Source organism: Colossoma macropomum, unplaced genomic scaffold (genome assembly GCF_904425465.1).
Source record: "Colossoma macropomum unplaced genomic scaffold, Colossoma_macropomum, whole genome shotgun sequence".
Taxonomy (NCBI): Eukaryota; Metazoa; Chordata; class Actinopteri; order Characiformes; family Serrasalmidae; genus Colossoma; species Colossoma macropomum.
This window is the reverse complement of record NW_023494793.1, coordinates 567501-587709: the sequence shown is the minus strand read 5'-3', so window position 1 is coordinate 587709 and position 20209 is coordinate 567501. Positions and strand designations below refer to the sequence as shown.

Sequence of the window (20209 nt, the reverse complement as noted above, 5' to 3'; positions counted from 1 at the left end):
GTAAAAGCGACCTTGGATTTGAGAATAGTGCTATATAAATTGAAATTATTATTATTACTATTATTATTATTATTATTACTATAACTGACTGTATCATGGCAGGGCGCTTGTTCATAACATCCTTTACAGCCTTTAAACTGCACTGTAATAATGATCTCTTAGTAAGGGAAAACACCCTAAATCGAGTCTATATATCTCATATTTCTCATTATGAGGTTATTTTCAGACTATTACAAGATTATTACTCTCATTTTTAGACACTTTTACTTATTTTAAGCCATTTTACCTCACTAAAGTATCTCGACTGGCAAATCATTTTCTTTGTTTCAAATATTATTTGTCTGCACCATTTCTTGAATCAAGTAAAATGATCTGCCCATAGAAAAAGACACTTTCACCAGATAAAATGAATAAATTTGGTAATCTTATAATCTGCTAACAACAGTCTCGTGATGAGAAACAGCAGAGTTATTATCCCTGTCACTTGCTAAGATGTCATTTTTTGCAGTGTGGAGCTGATTTTCCCAAACAAATGGGCCAACATAAACTAATCCCCCCGCACTCCCTCCGAACTGGCTCTGCTCCTTTATCGTAGCCGCAGAGGCTCATGGGAACTCGGGGCTGGGAAGGACACAGCAGTGCGTCCTCAGAAACCGCTGAGGTGCATCGCTTAATATACTGAACAGTGATTAAAGAGCGAGACGTCTCACAGACTCCGAAAACTCAGGCCCACCTGCATTGATCAGATCAGCGTCCACTTCCTCTTCAGTGGGATACGGACCCTGCAGGGTTCACACAGCACACACAGACAGACAGGGCACAACATTAAACTCCGGTTTCTATAGAATAATCACGAATGATGTGCCTGAAGTTTGTTTCTTTAAAAGGAAATAAGGTTAACAGCTGAAAGGAGAGACTGACAGCGGATTCTATTAATAAACAGACTCTAACAAAGGTTGATCTTTAGCTTAAGACAGATTCGTCAAACATACAGGAGCAATAAACACACACAGGAGCAGGAGACGCTCAGATACTTCCATAAAAGTTTAACAGTCCTGTGACAAATATCAGACATCTGCTCCTCCGTATCTCGCTGCAGGATTGTGGCTGTGCAGCTGAGACCATAAACCAAATCATCCTCATCACTGTCAGCCTGTAAACCCATTAAAATGGTAATGAGCAGTGTGAGGTTGCTGTGTGGGGTTTTTAGAGTCAGACAACAGAAGAATATGCTGCGTTTCTGCACTTTAGCACTTTACAGCAGTCTGAGGACACCTTTTCAAAACGTTCTAACAGGGCCGAATCACAGACGTCTCCTTCTATTATAGAGATCAAACAGTCTGACAGTTTGTAAAACTGTTAAAAGGTTTGAAACATAAGATTCCCTCCCCAGTACAGATCTGGACACTAAACCGCAAAATTCACTGCCTACAGCGGTTTAGCTCCACCCAGTGTGTCTGATATGACATAAATATATATATATATATATATATATATATATATATATATATGTATATATACACACACACACACACACACACACACAGAATGAGAGAGCGAGAGAGAGAGAGAGAGAGAGAGAGAGAAAGCTCACCAGTCCCAGAATGCCATTCTCACTCTGAAGGTACACAGAGATGTCGGGTTTGATGAAGTTACTGGCTAACATCGGAATTCCAATTCCCAAATTAGCTGGAAAAATCAGAACAATCAGACTTTCAGACACCTCTAAGAACGACAGAGCGGCGTAGCACAGATACCACCAACACATCATATCATACACGACATCATACACGATATAATACACAACATTATACACGATATAATGCAGACCCTCTCTGTTCCGTCCTGTCAGCTCAAACAGAACCCAATACGTTCTAATCAGCTATTCAATCTGTCTTTTAAAGGACGAGTCCACCGATTTTCAACATTATCTGCTGTATCTGCAGCGTACGGTCCATCACCATGGAGATTCACTTCAACATGTCGGCAGGTTTCTGACTGTAGTTTCTACACAGTATTGCATTAGTGTACCTTAAAAGGGGAATTAAGTGGTTGACATTAACAGAGCGGTTCAGCCTGGTTTGGTGTGAAACGCTCCGTTCTAGATAAACTTACCGAGTCAGAATTGAGGGGAACACTTTACTGTAGGGTTCTGTTCATAAGGCTACACGACACCTACATAAGCTTTTCATGACATGACCCCACATAAACGTTTATAAATGTTCATTCCAACAGGGGTCATTCACTGTAAAGGTTACATTGGCCACATATGATCAAAGTTGGCTAAAGAAGCCTTTATGACAGGTGACACGTCTTGGAATAAACATTTATAAACAGATAATTTAAATGAGAAGTCGAAGGCGCCACAATGTAACTGCCGCACCATTTAAGGCATCATGGCCATTTTGTGTCAGGTATGCAGGATGCAGGTAAAATCATAAGTATACTTATATAAAGGGGCGTTAAGACAGTGTAAACTCCAGTTTTCCTTGTAAGGGGATAATACGTTACTCCACAAAGCAAGTTTAGACATTTGGAAAACTAGTCCCGTCTCTGAAAGGACCAATCATATCGATTTACAGCTCAATTTACATCTTTAGCTGAAGAACTCATGAAAGTCATATCGGCCCATATCTAACCCCAACACTACACTGTTATAGTGAGTTTAGACTGGGCGAGTTTTCTGCCCTGTTCTAAGTTCAGGAGAACGTGCTGAAGGTCCTGTCTGTGCTGAAGGACCGCGCTCTGCAGATCCAGCAGATGGAGATCAGGATGAAGAACTCTGGAGTTCTCCTTTAATAAAGGAACTCTACTGTTGACTGAACGTGAGCCGGTTCCGTACCGTACATGCCGTCCTCAAACTCCAGCGCAGCTCTGCGGACGATTCTCTCTCTCACCACGTCTGCGTCCTTCTTGGGCTTGGCGGTCTCGGCCTGCACCTTCCTGATGGTGCGTCTCTGCACACACAGCACAAACGAGCGCGGCATCTTCACCATCAGCTCTCGTTTAAAGCCACAGTTCAGCCTAAAAGCTAAATTAACTCTCAATGTAGAGATAAAGTTAGTTTTAGCACTGAAGCTACAAGGCTAATGTAGCTAACAAGTAATGGAAGCTGATACCCACCGATTAGCATGGTGCTAACTGTGCGGTTGCTGCTACTGCTTGTTTATAGATGACAGTACGTTATGATTTAGGTACGATGCTAATTGGTGGGGTATAAGCTTCCATTACTTGTTAGCTACATTAGCCTTGTAGCTCTATTGCCAAAACTAAAGAAGCAAATTCAGACACCAAATATGCCGTTTATCAGCTCTCCCTCCGGCCTGTGTCCAGTGTGTGGGGTGTCCAGGGTGGCCTTAAGAGCATATCGTCACGGTCAGAAGAAAACCTCAGGTCTCCAAACGTTAACTTCACAGGAAGGAGAGGGTCTTAACTTCTAATGCATGTGGTGATGTCATCTAACATACAGCTGCACCAGGACTGTTGATCCACTAGTTATTGAAAGCATTTGTGTAATTTAAGGGCAGCTGGTGTTTCCAAATCAAAACAACCAAAATAGAGCTACACGTTTTTCTTCCGACCCTGATGACAAACTAAAAAAGTAAACATGAACGAGTGGAAGGATCGCTGTTTCACCTCGATGCGTTTCTCGTAATTCTCTCCTTTAACGATGCGGTGGACGTAAACGCTGGGGATGTGAATGTCTTCCTCAGCAAACGTCCCGACGTCCACGATCTCCTCCACCTGAGCACACAAACACAAACCACATCACAGATACAGTATATCACAACCTGATCATGACTGACATCACAGCAGGATGCAATACGCTAATGAGCCTCTAACCAATCAGAGCAGTCTGGCTCCATTCTAGAGAACTTACCGAGTCAGAACTGTTCACAGTGGTGGTGATAGGAACCAGACGTCCCCCTCTAAAAGCTCTATGAATTCACTGCCTGATGACTGAGACACTGTTTACGAGAATATTTGGCTCTAAAACGGATTCATCTGCTCAATGTATCTAGTATTTGTCATGATGAGGTTGTTGTGATTATAAGATAATTTAACTCATGTCTAGACACCGTCTACTTGTTTACAGTCATTTCTCACTAATTTGGCATATAATTCTTCTTGTTTTGCTTGAAATGTTAAAACTATCTGACAGTACAGTGAGACGTTCTACTGGATGATTTAACCTAAACGTCTGGAAATGAGTTAAATGATCTTATAATAAGCTAAACAACCTCAGCATGAGAAATATTAGCAGTGTATTCCTGGTGGAGGGATACATCAGCGCTGTGCTGTAAAACTGAACAATCTCAGTGTTTCAGCGTCTAAAGAATAAACAGCTGCTCCCAGGTGTGCCGTCAGCGCTGACTCCGAACCTCGGCCTCTCTGCGTATAAACATGCCCGATTCTTTAATCTGTCACAGCAGGGAAACAAACACCGCGGCTCCACACGGGGGAAATATTGTGATAAAAGCAGAGAGGAAAATTGCAAATATGCGACATACATCAGCGTTAGTGCAGCATCCGCTCTCACACAGAGCCTGAGAGCTGGAACGGCTGAGGATCTCACACAGCCTTCCTTCCACACGGAGTCAGAGACGCAGGCTAACACTCCCACTGCCCCCTGACTCCTCCGAAACTCAGCGAAAACAAACAAACTAACTGAGAATCCGAAGATCACGAGCAGCAGGACAGGAGACGCAGTTAAAGAGCCAATACTCTCCATTTTACTCACACTTCCATTATATTTCCTCCCCTCAGATCAACTTAAAACAATGGTGTGTCATAATAACCAACACAAGGCTGTTTCCTTTACTGTGCCTTTAAGAATATATAAATGAGCTCTGTTCTGATTGGCTTTCCTGCACTGTGCCTCGAAAAGCAGTCTGGGCTGAAACACGCCTTATAACTTCACTGTAAATGGGTGGGGCTAAACTGCTGTAGGCTGAATGGGCAGGGCTGAACTGCTGTTGGCTGGGTGGGCGGGGCTGAACTGCTGTTGGCTGAGTGGGCGGGGCTGAACTGCTGTATGGTAAGTAAGCGTGGTTACAGTGTTGTAGGCTGAATAGGGGAGCTAAACCATTGTAGACTAAATGGGTGGGGCAAAAGTACTGTAAACTGAAAAGGTGGATATCTGTAAATGATTTTTGTGACATCACAAAAACAATTTGTTAAAAGTGGGCTGTAATTTAGATTCTGTGCACAGAACATACTGGCTTAAAATTTAATTTAATTAAAATTAAAATGTTTACAGAAAATTCTCATTTAAAAAAATCAGTTCTGCACAATAAGGGCCCTTTAAACATTCCTCACTGAGTAACTTAACCTGAATAACGTCATATTTATATCATTATTAATAAGCAGGTGATTAACTGTTGGTTATTCTACTGCAGCCTTGTAAAATCGCGCTGACCGTTGCGGAGTGTCCTCTGTCTGCCCTGCTGCTGGGCTGCTTCAGCTCCCTTTTCAGGAGCCTAATAAGCTCCTAAAATACTGAGCTGAAATCCGAGGAGGTGATGAAGGCTCAGACGCGCAGGAGGCCAATCGATGAGCCCAGAGAACCTTCAGCTGTGGAGCAGCAGACGAAAGCAGAGTGGAGAGTTAATGTGAACAGAGCTGAACTCCAGGCCTCCACCCGTTAGCCTGCAGCCTAAACGCTACACACAGCGCCCCCTGCAGGCTCCAGCACGACACAGCCCACCCCCATCCTGCTGTGGCTGTCGTCGTAGTTACAGCCAGTGGCCTACAGGTCAGTCTCAGATTCGGACTCAGACTAAACTGACCACTCAGTTAGGGGATCCCCTCCTTTATCCCAAACACAGAGAATAAGCTGACACATGTCCAATTAGCACGACGCTAAACACGTCTTAATCATCACACATGTTCCATACATTGTGTCAGGTTCTTAAAGGGGAATTCCACCAGCGTTTCAAAATTCCTGCATAATTAACTGGTTAAGATGTATTCAGAGCGGTTCAGAGTGGTTTGGTGTGAAACGCTCTGTTCTAGATAAACTTACAGAGTCAGAACTGTTCATAGTGGTGGTGATAGGAACCAGACGTCCACCTCTAAAAGCTCCTCACAGAAAGTTCCTACATGAAATGGTTATGAATTCACTGCCTGATGACTGAGACACTGTTTTATGATAGTTTAGAGAACTTAAACTCCATTCATGGTGGAGGGATACATGCAGGGCGCTGTGAGGCAAAATAGTCCCCAAAGAAAACTTATTATTTCAGATTCTCCACTATTTTCCATCATCAACATTCCATATAAACTCAGAAGACTCGTGTAGGTTCACTGGTGGTTCTGGATAGTAAATATCTGTAAATGTCTATATCTGTGTTGTAGTCAGCCTACAGCAGTTTAGCTCCACATATTCAGCCTACAGTAGTTTTAGCCCCTCCCATTCTGCCTACAGCAGTTTAGCTCCACCCATTCAGCCTACAGCATTTTAGCCCCACCCATTTAGCCTATAGCAGTTTAGCTCTACCCATTCAGCCTACAGCAGTTTTTAATGATGCAGCCAATCAGAACAGAGCTCATTTACGTACATCAGTCTTAAAGGCACAGTAACAGAAACGGCCTGTGAGAGGTACTGAGCGGTATACAGAGATGAAGAGGCTGAAACTGATCATGTAGAAATCAGTTGTGTTTTTGGCACATAAACCCACACAAACGCCTGTAGGAAGACCTCATAGAGGAAAATAAAATATTAAAATGTACAATATGAGCCCTTTAAAATCTTCGGCAGAGGAAACCAAAGTCATCCAGCGGAGGAGCTGAGCTAAAGGCCTGCGGTGGTGGGGGTGGGGGTGGGAGTGCACGCAGAGCTTATTTTTTCAGCGGTTTGTTCTTTTTTTGGAGCGCTCGGCTTGTCAAAGCCGGTTAAATCTCAGAGACATGATGGCTATGTGTGCTTTTGAAAGCGTCTGCGAGTCAGGGATCGGGGATGGGTGGGGACGGGGGGGTGTAGGGTGGGGGGCCGCCCTTGTTCTGCCCAGCGTGGGCCGCGCTCAACGCTCTGGATCACAAAGTCACCTGAGGATGATCAAACAGTGACCACGTGTGTGTGTGTGGTATTTTAGATGTCAGCTGAAATGTCAGAGCCGAACGGCGCGCAGACGAACAGAGACCTGCGAGAGCTCAGCGTGTTCGAGCGCTGCTGCGTGTCAGAGCGACTGCGGCTCTCGCGCTCTGATGAGCCGAGACAGCGCAGCATTAACACTGATGACGACCTGATCGCGCGCGCCTTTTCCAGCCGGCCGTCACTCACTACAGCGCCTGGAACAAGAAAAAGACGATGTGATCAAAGCAGGTTTTCGCTTGGAAACTGCTAAATGTCGATACTGGTGTGACGAAATTACTTATTCACCGACGTTTACAAGCTAATTTCACTTAAAATAGTTGTGGATGAATTAGCATTAAGGCTAGAGTCAGCATTGGACTTAGATTAGGCCAGCACTGGGGTTAGACTTAATCCTAATTACACTAGCATTTGGGTCAGAGTTAATGCTACAGTTAGCAAGAGGGTTTTTTCAAAGCTAGACTTAGCATTAAAGGTAGGTTTAGGGCTAGAGTTAGCATTAGGCTTAGAATTAAGGCTAGAGGTATCAAACCATCTGTCAAACCATCTGCCCATCCGTCCATCCATCCATCAAACCATCTGCCCATCCATCCATCCATCCATCAAACCATCTGCCCATCCATCCATCCATCAAACCATCTGCCCATCAAACCATCCATCCATCCATCCATCCATCAAACCATCTGCCCATCCATCCATCCATCCATCCATCCATCCATCCATCAAACCGTCTGCCCATCCATCCATCTATCAAACCATCTGCCCATCCATCCATCCATCAAACCATCTGCCCATCCATCCATCCATCCATCTATCCATCAAACCATCTGCCCATCAAACCATCCATCCACCCGCCCATCTATCAAACCATCTGCCCATCCATCCATCCATCCATCAAACCGTCTGCCCATCCATCCATTTATCAAACCATCTGCCCATCTGCCCATCCATCCATCCATCCATCAAACCGTCTGCCCATCCATCCATCTATCAAACCATCTGCCCATCCATCCATCTATCAAACCATCTGCCCATCAAACCATCCATCTATCCATCCATCCATCTGCCCATCTAACCATTCATCATCCATCTATCCATCCATCCAGCCATCCGCCCATCCATCGATCCATCAAACCATCTGCCCATCAAACCATCCATCCATCCGCCCATCTATCAAACCATCCGCCCATCTAACCATTCATCATCCATCCATCCATCCATCCATCCATGTCTCCAGAAGCTCTGGTCTGTAATCTCCAGTTCAGTAGACTGGGCTCCTCAGAGCTGCTGAGTTTGGCACATTCTGACTGAACAATTCAGCTCAGACGAACAGATAAATACAGTTTTCATAAGACAACTATAAACCCAGACTACGGCCATCGCTGAGAGACATTCCTCTTCTGCTCTCATCTACAAAGACAAACCAAGCTGCCCCCGGCTTTCGTACCATCTACACCTCGACTGCTCCCCAGAGTCAGATTATTACATGATTACATAACTAAGTCCTGTTTAGGATGAACTCCGGTGGAGAAGTTGAGTCGCTGTTTCTGACAAAATGGAGAGAAAGTTCAAACCCAGTTCACAGAACAGACCGAGAGCCGATTCGCACTGCAGAACTGCTGATTTCGACTTCCACATTACAGCAGCGCCGATCCTGACAATACGCCGCGCTCCTATTTCTGTCTGATGTGCAGAAAAGCCCAGCTGTGCAGTGGACACTGGGTAATTTATGTGCAACAAACCAAAAGAATAATCAGCGTTTTGAATTGAACAAAAGGAGGAGGAGGAGGAGGAGGAAGGCCTGGCCGACACCTCTGAGGAAGAATTTCATCAATACACAATTAGACCCATCATACAAAACCCTGTTTGACACACAGAGCCCCCCAAACCCCGCGCAGACCCCGGATCGATCGCCCTCACGTCCCACAGTGCTCCGCGCCTCCGTCTACCTGATAACAGGATAACAGGAATCGCACGCCGGTCCAGCACGCAGCCTCCCGTTGCCTGGCAACCCGTCGGCCAACTCCATTATATTTCCCCTCTTTATGGGTTTCGTTTTCCATCGTCATTATCATTTCTTTAGATGAATCAAAGACACAACTCCTCTTAATGTACACTGCAGACCGTATGTGTGTATCTAACCCCATATAGTGTGTGTATCTAACCCCATATAGTGTGTGTATCTAACCCCCATATAGTGTGTATCTAACCCCCATATAGTGTGTGTATCTAACCCCCATATAGTGTGTATCTAACCCCCATATAGTGTGTATCTAACCCCCATATAGTGTGTATCTAACCCCCATATAGTGTGTATCTAACCCCCATATAGTGTGTGTATCTAACCCCCATATAGTGTGTGTATCTAACCCCCATATAGTGTGTATCTAACCCCCATATAGTGTGTATCTAACCCCCATATAGTGTGTATCTAACCCCCATATAGTGTGTATCTAACCCCCATATAGTGTGTATCTAACCCCCATATAGTGTGTATCTAACCTCCATATAGTGTGTATCTAACCCCCATATAGTGTGTATCTAACCCCCATATAGTGTGTATCTAACCCCCATATAGTGTGTATCTAACCCCCATATAGTGTGTATCTAACCCCCATATAGTGTGTATCTAACCCCCATATAGTGTGTATCTAACCCCCATATAGTGTGTATCTAACCCCCATATAGTGTGTATCTAACCTCCATATAGTGTGTGTATCTAACCCCCATATAGTGTGTGTATCTAACCCCCATATAGTGTGTGTATCTAACCCCCATATAGTGTGTGTATCTAACCCCCATATAGTGTGTATCTAACCCCCATATAGTGTGTATCTAACCTCCATATAGTGTGTGTATCTAACCCCCATATAGTGTGTATCTAACCCCCATATAGTGTGTGTATCTAACCCCCATATAGTGTGTATCTAACCCCCATATAGTGTGTGTATCTAACCCCCATATAGTGTGTATCTAACCCCCATATAGTGTGTATCTAACCTCCATATAGTGTGTGTATCTAACCCCCATATAGTGTGTGTATCTAACCCCCATATAGTGTGTATCTAACCCCCATATAGTGTGTATCTAACCCCCATATAGTGTGTATCTAACCCCCATATAGTGTGTATCTAACCCCCATATAGTGTGTATCTCTAACCCCCATATAGTGTGGATCTAACCCCCATATAGTGTGTATCTATCCCCCATTTAGTGTGCGTATCTAACCCCACTAGTGTGTATCTCTAACGCATAGTGCGTATCTAAAACCGGTTGTGTGCGTATCTAACCCCGATTGTGCATCTAACCCCGATTGTGTATCTAACCTCTAACCCTGATTGTGTGTGTATCTAACCCCGATTGTGTATCTAACCTCTAACCCTGATTGTGTGTGTATCTAACCCCGATTGTGTATCTAACCCTGATTGTGTGTGTATCTAACCCGGATTGTGTATCTAACCCTGACTGTGTGTGTATCTAACCCTGATTGTGTGTGTATCTAACCCTGATTGTGTGTGTATCTAACCCCGATTGTGTGTGTATCTAACCCCGATTGTGTATCTAACCCTGATTGTGTGTGTATCTAACCCCGATTGTGTATCTAACCCTGATTGTGTGTGTATCTAACCCCGATTGTGTGTATCTAACCCTGATCTGATGTGACACTGATCAGATCTCTATAGCGTAAACCCATCAATCTTGTCAGATCAAAGCCACTCTATGATGTTAATATGATCCATGCAGCCACATGGGGAGCTGAACACAGCTGTACTGGTCGATTAATAGAACAGTAGCCCTTTAATAAACATAAATACAGCAGTACAGTAATAATGTGTTTACTTAGCCATCCATTTGTTTATCTATTCCTCAGTCATCCATCTATCCAACTATCCATGTATGTCTAAATCTATCCATCCAACCATAGATCCATCCATCTATCTATCCATTGTCTGCCAATCCATCCATCTCTCCACCATCTGCACATCAATCCACCCATCTATCCATCTATATAAACATCTAACCACCCATCAATCCAGCCATCCATCTATCCATCCAACCATCCATCCATCTATATAAACATCCAACCACCCATCCATCTATATAACCATCCAACCATCCATCCATCTATATAAACATCCAACCATCCATCCATCCAACCATCCATCCATCTATATAAACATCCAACCATCCATCCATCCAACCATCTATCCATCTATATAAACATCTATCCATCTAATCATCCATCAATCCATCCATCCATCAGTGTAACCATCCACCCATCTATCTATAAACATCTATCCATCTAACCATCCATCAATTCATCCACCCTTCAATCCAATCATCCATCCATCTCGCTATTGATCCATCTATGAAACCATTCATTGATCCATCTAACATTCATCCATCCATCTATCCACCCACCCATCCACCCATCCATGCTCCAGGAGCTCCTCTCAGTGATCTCGATGCTCCTCAGGGTTGCTGAGTTTGGCACGTTCTGATCAAACACTTCAGCTCAGCCAAACGGATAAAGCAGCCTGAGCTGCAGGTTCTCCATAAATTACAGAGAGCAGAGACTCAGAGGAGAAGGAGAACAGGAGAACAAACACAGCTGAGGATACAGACACAGAACGAGTGGAGGCTCCATCACACACACACACACACACACACACACACACACACACACAAACACAAACACACAAACACACACACTCATACACACACACACACACACACAAACACACACACACACACACACTCATACACACACACACACACAAACACACACATACACACACACACACACACACACACACACTCATACACACACACACACACACACAAACACACACACACACACACACACACTCATACACACACACACACACACAAACACACACACACAAACACATGCACACACACACACTCACCCACCCAACCACCCACACACACACACACACACACTCACACACACACACAGAGACACACAGAGACACACACACACACACACACACACACACACACATATATACACACAGACACACACACACACACACTTGCACTCAAACACACACTCAAACGTACTCCATCTCTACTCTAAACACACACACTCAAACACACACAGCACTCTAGTCCATCCTTCTGTTCACATTTATCAAAAAACACACATCGTCTAACATCATCCATCCTCCTGCCCGTCCCTCCGTCCACTCTACTCGTCTCTCTGCTCTCCCTCTGTTCACGTCTCTAAAGAAACGTCAGTAGAAGTGCTCTGTACTGTTGTGTAGTGATCCACACGCTCATCCTGACAGATTATATACGCTCAGTTCTCTGCTACTGTAGCGCCCACGTTTCAATAAACGTCTTCATATCTGTCCATTCACTCGTCTGTCTGTCCAACGTTCGTTTACTGATCTATATAAACATCTGTATAAACACCTACCTGTCCATCCATCAGGCCACCTCTATCTCCTTATCAACCACATCTGTTCATATATTACATATCTATCCATCCAGCCATCCATCTACCCACCTGTCCATCCATCCTTCCGTTTATTTATCTGTCTGTATATTTCTAAAGTTATCCATCTTTCAGCCATCCATCTATCCATTCATTCATCTTTGTCCTACTTAACATCATCCATTCTTCTGTCTATCCATCCCTCCACCAATCATCCACCATCCATCCATATATCTATCTATTCATCTATCTTTGTCCTTCCATCTTTCTTTGTTTATCTGTCAGTCTATATTTCTTAGATCATCCATCCATCCATCCAACTATCCCTCCAACTATCCATCCAACTATCCATCCATTGGTCATTCAGTCATATCTTTCTGTCTACATTTAACATCACCCGCCCTTCTGCCATCCATCAATCCATCCATCATTCATCTTTACATCCATCAATCTATCCATCTCATTCATCTATCCATCTTTCCCTTTATCCATCTATCTATCTATCTATCTATCTATCTATCTAAACACGTTTCCATCTTTCCGGTTGTTTATCCATCTGTCTTTATTTCTAGCATCATCCATCCTTCTGCCCATCTGTCCATCTTCCACCCACCCATCCATCCATCCATCCATCTATTTGCCATCTAAATTGATATCAGCCACTGATTTTCCCACATTTCCGGGTCAGTTATATAAGTGTGAAGTGTTTTTATGTGAGCGCTGCTGTGAGCGTCAGTGAGGAGCGCAGTAACCGAGCGCTGATCGTGTCCCTCCACAGTCGCAGCAGCGTGGTGACAGGAGGCTGTGTTTTTTTTAACCTGATCCCCGCTGTGAACGAGAAGCGACCCGAGCCAAAAACAACAGTTTAGCCCAGCTCGCTGTTGCCTGGCACTAAACTCGGCCTCGTCGTCCGGCAGAAAATCTCCCTCCATCAGAACCGGCACTCGGAGAGCGGCGCTCTGTCGCCTTTCCCTCGCTGTAAAGATAAGCTTATCTGCTCAGAGCTGTAATTACAGCATTAGCTCAGATTAAACCAGCCTTAATAACCATACAGCCTTACGGACCCAGAACACACACACACACACACACACGCACACACACACACACACACACACACACACAGCACCAATACACACACACACACACACACACACACCAATAAACACACACACACACACACACACACACACACAGCACCAATACACACACACACACATACACACACACACACCAATACACACACACACACACACACATACACACACCAATAAACACACACACACACACACACACACACACACCGATAAAGACACATACACAGCACCGACAAACACACAGTTGCTAGACAAACAGCGCAGGTACAGGTGGGCGGGGCTGATCTGTACCTACCTGAGATTTACAAATGACCCTTTTACTGTCCACTTCAGTACATTAGTGAGGAAAGTTCCTCAGTCATTAAGTATTAGCTCCTGATTCTCCTAATGAGTTTAATTTGGTTCTGCTGTGATTGTTGATCACTCCCCTCACTCCTCTCACTCCTCTCAATCCCCTCACTCCTCTCACTCCCCTCACTCCTCTCACTCCTCTCAATCCCCTCACTCCTCTCAATCCCCTCACTCCTCTCACTCCTCGCACTCCCCTCACTCCTCGCACTCCCCTCACTCCCCTCACTCCTCGCACTCCTCTCAATCCCCTCACTCCTCTCACTCCTCGCACTCCCCTCACTTTAATGTCTTATTTTAGACCAAAAAGAGAAGAACAGAGTCTAAAAACTTGATTTCTGATACAGATTCTCATTCGCCAGATTCTGTTCCACCTTAAATGGCAAAATATTTCTATACAGCACCACAAAAGGTTCTGTAGTTACAAGTTTGACAGTGTGATGAGCAGAACGCTTTTTGGTGCTATATAGAACCAACACACTCTTCATCAGTCAGAAGAACCATTTCACCATGCAGAGAACCTTTTAAGCATGACAATGGTTCTTTGAGTGTTCATGGTTTTGTATAGAACCATTGTCTTTACAAAAGAACCCTTGAAGAACCATCTTTTTTAAGGGTGATACTAGCACCTCATTTAAATATAATTTACATAAAGCACGCCCTAATTCATGCAGATGTTTAGGCAGGGAGCCAATAAAATGACTGTATTTAGTAGGCAATAGCTGTGCTCATAGTTAGAGGTCAGTAAGCGCACAGCTCCCCCTACTGAACAAACTTTTCAAAGTTAAAATTACGACCACTGAAATAATAAAATGTGAAATAAACAAAACGTCTTAGTGTTTTTAAGACGGTAGAATGACGCGATTGTGATTATTTTCCTACAATTACAGATTTAAATGCTGCTTTACTGCAGTTTGTGACACTAGCTGTGTTTATTTGTGGGCGGAGTCAGTAGTGTAAACAAACGCACAGTGTAACGTGTCTTTAAATGGACGGAACAGCTGCAGCGTTTGTTTATATCAGTGTGTGTAAAATAAGCACATCCACTTCTGCACTGCACATCGTTAGCATTATCGATGTGATCTATGATTATTCTTATTACTGGTTTCCTGTATTATATTAATAATAGTTTTGGTTAGTTAACCACAAATCAGGCATTTTGTTAGCGTTGTGAAATGTTTACACCCAAAATTACGCCAGAAGAGAGTTTGATCATACAGATACGCCACCAATAAAACTGATCAATATAGAACCGTGAGTGAAATTTGTGCTTATTTTATGATCATATTTGACCGTATGCAGCTTTGAGGAATAAGAGGAAATATCACAAAAACTCTTTTAGACTTCAGCAAATGACCTAAGTGTGAAAACAGCCTCAGTGCAGTAATAATGCAGCGAGCGGAGAAACTTTAATTCTCTATTATTTTTAGCCCGTTTTACCCTGAGATGTACTACAGCCCCCAGCATGCACTGAAACATAGTGTGTGTTCCGACCCCCAACAACAATCTATGAGCAGGTACACAAACAGAAAAGACGCCTGGGCAGTTTTAAAAACAAAACTAAAACAATTTATTTTAATTTAGAATTATTGTTGATTAAGTATTCAGTGCCTGTTTTGCTGTTGCAGTTTTGGCATGTTGTAAACACACAGCGGCCGGTTCAGGTTTTGGCAAAATGTCCAGTAACAATAAATAAAAACAGCGACTGGCTGAGATTTTTTAACACGGCCCTTTTAGTGGTTGAGTCTTATGTGTCACTTACGTTTAGCAAGTATTTTATCTCAAGTTTCCCGAGACGACCTCAGACGCTGGGCTCAGAGGAAAAAGGCCTCAGTTTTTATTACAGGCAGAGCTCATTCAGCCTGGGCAGCAGGTTCTGGACCCAAACGCCAATACAGTGTACAGAGTTCCATGTTTTGAACACCTTTCAGAGGTGAGGTCATCCCCCCTCTTTCTCCCGATGTGTCATTATTATATGTACTTAAATTCGACCCGTTAACTAAAAAGGTCTGGTTGTCTTTTTCATATCTACTCATTAAAGAGGGCAGCTGCGTCTTTGGCACCCAGAACCTCCTTCTGCGCTTATCAAACACCTGTGTATACGTTGGCCTCCATGAGGCTGAAGGTCAAAGGGTTCCCCTGAAGCTTGTATGTATATGTATGTCTACTTTCCAGTGTCCTGTGTATGTTCCTTTTATTAATGATGTCCTCTTTAATCATCGTGTTTAATGTCATGGTAGAAACGTTCATTGTATTCTGTCACTGTGAGTCTATCTGTTTAGATCGCTGGTATGAAGTTAAGCCACATCATCCACCATAATGAGACGCTCAGTGACACTATTTTTAATAATCGGCTCCAGCAGCACTTTTTAAACGCCTTACAAACCGGAAATATCAAATCTGTCTGAAATGTCCATCGGTACCTGAGCACCTGCGGGAAAGGCAGCGTATGGACTCATGCTGTAAGGCTGGTCTGAGTCAGTCAGACGGACTGACGGCAGCAGAAAGGCCTGCTGGAGAACGGCTTTAATTAATGAAGTTCTTTCACTGCCTGCGACAAAAACGCCTTCTGATACGTCTTTTGTTCACACGGGCGAGTTTGGAACAAAGGCGCGCGGATAAGAGCGGATTTGATATGCAGACGAGCGTTTGAAAAGAGAAAGAGGAGAACGGCACAAAGAGAAACGAAAAGGCTTCAAAGATTTGGATGAAACTGACACAATTTTGTTTTGTTTGGGGTCCTGAAGCTGAAAACGTGGTGCATGTTAGCGTCAGACGGACATACTGAGGACATTAACACGCTGGAGATGACCATCAGTCTGAGAGTCAGGACTACAGATGAGTCTGAATCTCTGAACAGCCATATGTTACCATATGGTCTCATATTTAAAGGGGAACTCCACCAATTTTTCAAAAATTCTATATAATTAACTGGTTAAGATGTAAACAGAGTGGTTCAGAGAGGTTCTGTGTTCTAGATAAACTTACTGAGTCAGAACTGCTCACAGTGGTGGTGATAGGAACCAGACGTCCACCTCTAAAAGCTCCCTCACAGAAAGTTCCTACATGAAATGGTTATGAATTCACTGCCTGATGACTGAGACACTGTTTTATGATAGTTTGGAGAACTTAAACTCCATTCATGGTGGAGGGATACATGCAGGGCGCTGTGAGGCAAAATAGTCCCCAAAGAAAACTTATTATTTCAGATTTTCCACTATTTTTCATCATCAACATTCCATATAAACTCAGAAGACTCGTGTAGGTTCACTGGTGGTTCTGGATAGTAAATAAAATGTCTATATCTGTGTTGTAGTCATGGCGACCCCTGGTTCCCATCACCACCACTGTAAAGACATCTGAACCATTTCACACCAAACCTCTCTGAACCTCTCTGATTACAGCTCACACACTGAATTATTTAGAGATTTTGAAAAATTGGTGGAATTTCCTTTTAGGATCCATAGCTGTTTGAACTCTGTTCTCCACCAGAGGGCAGTGTGGAGCCAGAGTGCAGCTGTACCATAGGAAGAGGGCCAAATATAACACATTCTCCATCAATTTGAAGAACGATTTCACCATGCAAAGAACCAGTGGAGCATGCAAATGGTTCTTTGAGCATTCATGGTTCTACACAGAACCACTGTCTTTACTGAAGAACCCCTGAAGAACCATCTTTTTAAGAGTGTAGCCAATAAAGCTCATTTTAATATTCAGATCATCAGAAAACAGAGTAACAACGACGTCACTCACCTCCACGATGGTCACCTTGGCTGCTTTACACATCGGCTGGTTAAAGTTTCGGGCTGTTTTCCTGTTTTTAATGAAGAAACACAGAATCAGTAAACGCTAAAACAACCTTCAGTCCAATCAGTGTGATCAATAGTGAGGGTGATCAATAGTGAGGGTGATCAATAGTGCACTTCGCATCTGCATTTCTGATCACAAAATGAATCATTAGATACTATTAGAGGCTTTTTAATTAGAAAAACTCGATTAAGTACATAACTGTGCTGTGTTCTGCATCTCAGCTGAAAGTCTACCAGACCACATTCAGTGTTTAATTAAATGGAAACACTGCCCCCTGCTGGACACAAGAAATAATGACAGTTGGTTCACTATCCACTGTAAAAAAGTGTCACTATTAACACTGGTAATAAATAACATTTAAGGCTGTTCACTAATCGGGTTTATAATGTAAACAAAGTGAACAGTGTGTTAAAGGTGCTGTGTGGAATCCAGTGTATCTGCTAACAGCACTGATGAGCTGAGCTGTTCTTCCTTAAAGAGCCCACATCTCACAGTTTCCCCTCCAGTCAAACCCCACGTTGGTTATTTTCAAAGTGAATACAGAAAAAAATAAATCCTCTACAGAGAATCCGGTTAAATACGGCATCTGTCTGCACAATTTAATGCACAATTCCTACTTATTTATTTAACAGATTGGAAAACATAGAACATAAAACATTAAATTTGAATTATGATCCATCCCAGTATGTTAAATTTAGTAAATGAACACTAAGATTTAAACTCAAAAAATCAACAAAACATGAAATTCGAAATTTGGCGCACAAACTTTTGCACACAACTATCCCTCAGCCTCTTTTTATCTCTCACAGTTAAACAGGCTGCTTCTGTTACTGTACCTTTAAGACTGACATATGTAAATGAGCTCTGTTCTGATTGGCTGCCCTGTATTGTAACCTGTTCACAAAGCAGTCTGAGTTGAAACACTCCTTACAACTACAGAGCTGTAGCTGAATGGGTGGGGCTAAACTGCTGTAGCTGAATGGGTGGAGCTAAACTGCTGTAGCTGAATGGGTGGAGCTAAACTGCTGTAGGCTGAATGGGTGGATATAAGTAGTTGCATTGTGTTTTGTGACATCACAAAAACAATAATTTTAAATGATTTTGCTGTTAAGTTTATGTATGAAATACACTGAGAAGAACATTTTGAAACTTTTTAAACAATATTTACACACAATATTAAACTCATATATTAAAAAGGAGGACAGTCCAGTTTTCTATGATATGAGCTCTTTAAACCTTTAAAAACACTGCAGTTTTGCAAAACTATTGCCTTAAATGTCCTAACCAGGCCAAAGGCTTCATTTCCTCAGTGTGTTCTGTATACGGCAGTGATTCTTCATCCTCCTCTTCCTCCAGCAGCAGGTCGTGTTTTATAAGAGTTAATGTTCTGTCTGTGGGCTGAGCTGTTTATGGAAGTGTGTAATAGGTGTATAATTATACACCGCTCTCGGCACAACCACAGCCCGGAGATTGAATTCCCAAAACTGGAGCAGCTCCGACACAGACAGTGTTTATGTTTCTGTCCTTCAGCTGTTTCTTAACACAGGCTGTGTTCAGCAGTGTGAGGTAACAGCAGCTTTATACTGATTATTACTGAAATATCGAGACAGTTCGCCTCACTCTGCAAAAAATCATAACTCGACAAGTGAAATCATCTTAAATATAGTTTAAATATCTGGTGTTCCTCATTTTGAGATGCTGTAAGAATATTATAAGATTATTTTACCTATTTATAGGCAAGTTCACTTGTTTTAGGCAAGTTCATATAGAGGTAAATTAGATTTTCTAGAAACAGCAATACTATCTGTCAATGGAATAAAACATTTAGCCTACAAAAAAATACTTAAAACAGGTTAAATATCTAGAAATAGGTTCTTTAAGTTGTCTTTGTCTACACTTCTTTTGTACCACAATGCCATAGTAACACCTTAGCAACCACTTGGGATACCACAGCAATGCCCTACCAACACCTTAACAATCACCATAGACATCCTAGCATGGGCCTAGCAACACCTTCGCAACCATCTTGGATAACATAGCAACATCCTACCAACACCGTTGCAACCACCTGGAATACCATAGAACTGCCATAGCAACACTGTAACATCCACCTTGCATTTACTATCAAAGGCTTAGCAACACCTAAGCAACCACCTTAGATATCCTAGTAAATGCTTAGCAACACCTTAGCAACCATCTTGGATATCCTAGCAATGGCCTAGCAACACCATAGCAACCACCTTAGATATGCTAGCAATGGCCTAGCAACACCATAGCAACCACCTTAGATATGCTAGCAATGGCCTAGCAAGACGCTGGCAACCACCTTAGATATGCTAGCAATGGCCTAGCAACACCTTGGCAAACACCGTAGATATCCTAGAAAATGCATAGTAACACCTT

The 20209-nt window shown here is 43.0% G+C and overlaps 1 protein-coding gene across 1 annotated transcript in view; it reads right to left on the bottom strand.

The window, feature by feature from the left end:
* oxct1a (3-oxoacid CoA transferase 1a) overlaps positions 1–20209 on the bottom strand; it is an 81415-nt gene that overhangs the window by 39093 nt on the left and 22113 nt on the right. The window contains exons 7-11 of the mRNA XM_036578143.1: positions 17750–17810; positions 3637–3744; positions 2843–2957; positions 1595–1689; positions 734–782 (exon numbers count right to left, since the gene is read on the bottom strand). Coding sequence (XP_036434036.1) covers positions 734–782; positions 1595–1689; positions 2843–2957; positions 3637–3744; positions 17750–17810 — 428 coding nt within the window. The remainder of the gene's footprint in view (positions 1–733; positions 783–1594; positions 1690–2842; positions 2958–3636; positions 3745–17749; positions 17811–20209) is intronic.